This window comes from Capsicum annuum, chromosome 6 (genome assembly GCF_002878395.1).
Source record: "Capsicum annuum cultivar UCD-10X-F1 chromosome 6, UCD10Xv1.1, whole genome shotgun sequence".
NCBI classification, from domain to species: Eukaryota; Viridiplantae; Streptophyta; class Magnoliopsida; order Solanales; family Solanaceae; genus Capsicum; species Capsicum annuum.
Window position 1 is genome coordinate 205,377,542 of NC_061116.1, and position 5,544 is coordinate 205,383,085.

At 32.7% G+C, this 5,544-nt stretch overlaps 1 protein-coding gene across 2 annotated transcripts; it reads left to right on the forward strand.

The window, feature by feature from the left end:
* Positions 1–2,110: 2,110 nt before the first annotated feature.
* On the forward strand, positions 2,111–5,276 carry LOC107876017 (cinnamoyl-CoA reductase 1). 2 transcript variants are annotated; one of them, XM_016722973.2, is made up of 5 exons: positions 2,111–2,640; positions 2,881–3,035; positions 3,640–3,825; positions 3,940–4,292; positions 4,826–5,276. In XM_016722973.2, the coding sequence occupies exons 1-5, from the start codon at positions 2,520–2,522 to the stop codon at positions 5,007–5,009; spliced, it is 999 nt and encodes a 332-aa protein (XP_016578459.1). In that variant the 5' UTR covers positions 2,111–2,519; the 3' UTR covers positions 5,010–5,276. The 2 variants fall into 2 exon arrangements, with proteins under 2 accessions (XP_016578459.1, XP_047269762.1); XM_047413806.1 differs by lacking the exons at positions 2,111–2,640; positions 2,881–3,035 and adding an exon at positions 3,081–3,574 and having other exon boundaries at positions 3,619–3,825.
* The last annotated feature ends 268 nt before the right edge of the window (positions 5,277–5,544 follow it).

Below are 5,544 nucleotides of genomic sequence, written 5' to 3' on the forward strand. Positions count from 1 at the left end.
AGTTGTTCAAAATTTAGATACATAAAATTCGAGTTAGTACTCTATCTCTACTTATAACGGATGTTCTCACTAACTAGATGAATACATTATGTGTCTTCTTAAATTAATCATAGTTAATTCATTATTATTTTTAACTTTATTACTTAACTATAATAAAGTTTTGTAATTAAATATAAACATTGAATTTGATTGAACTTACTTTACTTATTACTTAGTAAAAGCCTGAAATATATGGTTCAGTGTTTTAACTTTTCTAAGCTGTTTGCCCCCAGTTAGCTTAGATTGTCCCCAACTCCTTGAAACCAATTGAAGCTCGAATCAATATTTACTCCAATATATATCACCTTTAAATGTTGTGATGTAGTGATGGGACTACTACATCTTTAATCAGAAGTCTCAGGTTTAAGTTCTGGGTATGAAAAAAAATCTTATAGGAAGTGGCACCCCTAGAATGACTCTGCAGTGCGCAGTCTGAATTGATCGGGCTTCAATTTAAATACTGAATACTGGGTGAAAATAAAAAGATAAAGTTAAAACTTCAAATTGGAAAGAAAACTATCGAAAGGTAATTTTGAAGCGATAATTGCTTCCGTTCAAATTATTTCCGTACAGTAAACCAAAACTATTTAGGATTTCAACTTCCGCTTTCCTATTCCTATAAATGAACTTACATTAATTTTAGGTAATTCTGAAGTCACACAATTATTTTTCCTAAATTGCTTCATTCAAATTATTTCCATAAAGTAAACCAGAACTATTTAGGATTAAATTCTCTTTAGGTAATTCAAGAATGAAACTCAAAGTAATATATCTAGTGTAATTCCACAAATAAAGTTCGAAGAAGATAAATTATACACAGATTTCACCTCTATCTTAGTTGAGTCTGGAGATGGTAGCTAGGTTTGTACCCGGAAGAACTATTTAGGATTTAATTTTTGGTGATAATTTAGTAATTTATGGGAATGAAACTAATGTGAACAAATAATGAAAATCAAAAACGGATTAGAATTGATGAAATTTAAAGAAATAAACGAGAAAAAACAGTAAAGAATTGACACAAGTAAAGACTAAATTCAAATATTAAGAATGTTAATATATGTGAATTAGCACTAGATTATTCTTCACAAGAATCTCAATATTTAATCCAAAAATAAATATGTGTTAGAACAAAAAAGATCTTGTTTCAAGCAATTTGCCATAAGATATTCTAACACAACAAAATATTGTGCTTTATGTATCAAAATACACTGGACTTCTAAGTACTTCACTCTTTCGAAGTCAATCGTTAACTACTCAATTAATTTAATAAGTACATTATAGTTATTAATCGTCAAATTAAAATAACACATGGGTCAATATATTATAGTACATATGTTTTTTATTGGTAAACTACGCCGTCGGTGGCCTTATTCCCGGCTATAGTGACCGGAGAAGAAAATAAGACCACTGGAATTTCTTAGCATATTTTAATGGTGTTTGTTCTTGGCTGCTAAGACTTAAATTTGATTAACAATTAAGTAACTTAGGGTTTAAACTATTACTCTAAAGTGTGTAAATTAAAGTAAATTCTAAATTTAACCACATAATCCTTTGGGATATTAGCTCTTTTAGTCACTCAAATAACGATATATTTTAATTTTGGTCTTTGTAATTTTTAATTAGCACGTTTAACCATTAATTAATTGATATGTGCACTTTTGATCTCTCAAACTATGAATCTTCACAAATTTAACAAACTTTTAAGTGAAATTAAATCATTCAGTTATTGATGCATTATGTTAATTAAATTTGTTACTTCATATTTGATGATGATATAGCTCCAAATTTTTTTTTTTTAAGAAGAAGAAGAAGCTAAATATCACGTACCTCTTATATCTTCTAATATAAAGGGATAAAGAAACAAACATTTTAGATTGAAAGTTAAATACCCTTAGAAAAATATATTACTAGAATTAAAATTACAATTCATCAATAAGTGAGGGACTAAAAGTGAAAGGATTCCTAATCTCCTTTAGATGATAAACAATTTTGTTATCGTATTGTTTATAGTCCTCCGGGTCAATTTAATCAATAATTCAATATAATTAAAATCACATGATTCAACGTCTCCATTCACCAGAGTAAGTTATACCAACAAGGTGGACTCAAGGGTGTCACCCAGTAATGAATAAAATGCATTGATAATTATGCATGAAATTTCGATTTCAAATCTCACTACAGACAAAAATACATGGTGATTTTTTCTCATCTGTTTTACTTTTGATGAATAGAGTTATTTGATATTTGTTACTGGTAGAAGTTCGAGGAGCCAAAAGCTAACACGGAAGGTTATAAAAAAGGAGTTACACCAACATATTTAAGCCAAAAAGTTGGTGACCATAATACTACTATATATACACACTCCATTCCCTCTATTTTACATATAACTTTTCAACAAAAGTACCTTAGCTAATTCTATTCCATCAGTACCCTTGTCTATATCATCTTATCTTATCAGAAAAAAATTCTTGTTAGCTAGCATGCCATCAGTTTCCGGCCGAGTCGTCTGTGTTACCGGTGCCGGAGGCTTCATCGCCTCTTGGCTCGTTAAACTTCTTCTGGAAAAAGGCTACACTGTTAGAGGAACCGTAAGGAGTCCTGGTATGCATTCACACAATGCTCCATTACTTCATCATACTTTTCAATTGTACACACTACTTTCGCCTCGAACCATGTAAAAAGAAATTAAAATTTATGTGTAGATAAAACAAAAATACTATATATGCTCGCAAATTTTGAACTCACTGACTTTTAGATTCTTGATTCGCCTTTGTTGTTGAGTACTTATAAATGTGATGGTTTTTTAAAAAAAAAAGAAATTATTTATGATTGTATGTATAGATGATCCAAAGAATAATCATTTGAGGGAACTTGATGGAGCAAAAGAGAGGCTGACTCTTTACAGAGGTGATCTTCTTGATTATCAGAGTTTGCGTGAAGCAATCAACGGCTGTGATGGAGTTTTCCACACGGCTTCACCAGTTACTGATGATCCAGTAAGTCTCTCTAATTAATTCACCAATTATTTTGTGTTAAGATTAAACAAATGGACAAAAGAAAAACCAAGAATGGGAGTCTTGGACTAACTGTCCGGTAAAGTTATTATCATGTATTTGACTAGAAGATCGGATAATTAGACTGCGTACAATCGATCTTTGTAGTTTGGCTCTTTCCGAATCCCGCACAGGGCCCGGAGCTTAGTGTACCGGGCTGCCATTCACAAAAGAAAAAATCAAATTTCCGTTGTGAACATTAGACTCAAAATTTCTCGAAGCGTGCACACAATTTAAAAATATTCTTTATCTTGTGTTGGTTAATTAGTTGGATTATCAATTACGTATCATACTAGCTTTTGTTTCTTTTGTTTGTTTTTCATTTCTTGGTGGTTGATTAGAGTATTACTGTATATCCAGGAAACAAAAACACAACAAATAATTAGTATTACTAGTTGGTGGATTGTCAATTCACTAGATAAAGTACTTCATTTTGTTTATGTTTTCTGTTCCACCTGCAAGGTCCACGACGGGAAAAGAAGGTATTTTTAAAGTGATATAGCTTTTATGTTTTCCCTTTCTTTAGTAATTAATTTTCTTGTTGAAGGAACAAATGGTGGAGCCAGCAGTTATTGGTACTAAAAATGTGATTACAGCAGCAGCTGAGGCTGAAGTAAGACGGGTTGTGTTCACTTCCTCAATTGGAGCTGTCTACATGGACCCAAACAGAGACCCTGAAAAAGTTGTCGACGAGACTTGCTGGAGTGATCCTGATTTCTGCAAGAACACTAAGGTCCCCAAAAAATTTATTATATCGATAGTACCTTAAATTTATAGTAACATGTTAAAATGTTACATTTTAACGTGTTATATCAGGTTATTGATCGACTTAAATTTGTTGCTATAGAATTGGTATTGTTATGGAAAGATGGTGGCAGAACAAGCGGCGTGGGACGAGGCAAGGAACCAAGGTGTTGATTTGGTGGCAATCAATCCAGTGTTGGTGCTTGGACCATTGCTTCAAAATACTGTGAATGCTAGTGTTCTTCACGTCCTCAAGTACCTGACTGGGTCAGCTAAAACATATGCCAACTCAGTTCAAGCATATGTGCACGTTAAAGACGTGGCTCTAGCTCACATACTTCTCTACGAGACCCCTTCAGCATCTGGCCGTTACCTCTGTGCCGAGAGTGTGCTTCACCGTGGTGATGTGGTTGAAATTCTAGCCAAATTCTTCCCGGAGTATCCCATCCCCACCAAGTAAGTTCAATTCCCGAATCTATCGACATAATCATGCTATTATGTGAAGTATGCAGACATGAATTATTATAATTATTACTACATTTTTTTTTTTTTAAATGGTGTTTTCTAAATTGCCTTGGAAGCTAACATTGCTTATTAAGACCTAGTCCACAAAATATACATTATTAGTTGCACGTTGTAGGATGTTTTTGCTTTCGTGATATGCCAGTAGATATACCAAACTTTTATTGGTAAGACGACTATGACCTAAGCATTGCCACCATAAATACAAGTGACCCACTAACAAACACCAAAAAGTATCAACAGGTACTATCCTAACAACAATCCTTCGACCTAAAATGCTCATATACCTACCACACAATCACTATCTTGGCTGGCTGGTCCCAACTTCTCCTTCTGCTTTATACCAATATAATGGGACCAAACTTTTTATCTTAGTAATTCATATCAATTCTAATGTTTTTCTTTAATATCTTCATTATGATTTGGTAGTATTAAAATCTTGGTTTTACTTGTCAAAATATCATCAGGTGTTCGGATGAGACGAAGCCAAGGGTAAAACCGTACAAATTCTCAAACCAAAAACTGAAGGATTTGGGTCTGGAATTTGCACCAGTGAAAGAATGCTTATATGAGACAGCGAAGAGCTTACAGGAGAAAGGTCACCTTCCAATTCCTACTCAAAAGGACGAAATTATACGAATTCAGACTTAGCTTTATTATGTACCATGAACCAAATGTTGCACCTAGAATTATGCAATTGATCAATTGGGTACTCTTTTTACGATGTTCAAGGAAATGTTTTAACTGTTTCCCTTGTTGTTACAAGTGTAAAGTAGCCCAAAACATGAATACTTTTACCATGGATTGCTATTAACCTTTATGTAATAATTTCTGTACTATATCTTTGGAGTGTTCAACTTAATGATCTATCTTTCTATAATGGAATGGTTGCGCTTTAGTGTTTTGGTTATTGGTAAATTCTGGCCTGATCCTTGTAATATTTGTAATTCTTGTTCCTTTGTATAGGAAATATGTGATACCATAGTATTAGACTACTTTATTATATTTCCCTCAGATATGAAACAACAGTCGTAGTTTAACATGGCACATTGATCACCGAATGATTTAGCATTAATAAATTTGTTAAATTTTGCAAAGATTCACCATTGTAAAGATCAAAACTTCATATATTCATTTCGGTAAAGATATGGTTAACCAGAAATGATTAGGACTAACCATCATAAAC

What these genes read in the sequence shown, in the direction of transcription:
- LOC107876017 (XM_016722973.2), top strand. Translation starts at nt 2,520, where the DNA reads ATGCCATCAGTTTCCGGCCGAGTCGTCTGTGTTACCGGTGCCGGAGGC. An exon ending in AGGAACCGTAAGGAGTCCTG is followed by an intron (nt 2,641 to 2,880) that starts GTATGCATTCAC and finishes TTGTATGTATAG; the next exon opens with ATGATCCAAAGAATAATCAT. An exon ending in GAGTATCCCATCCCCACCAA is followed by an intron (nt 4,293 to 4,825) that starts GTAAGTTCAATT and finishes AAATATCATCAG; the next exon opens with GTGTTCGGATGAGACGAAGC.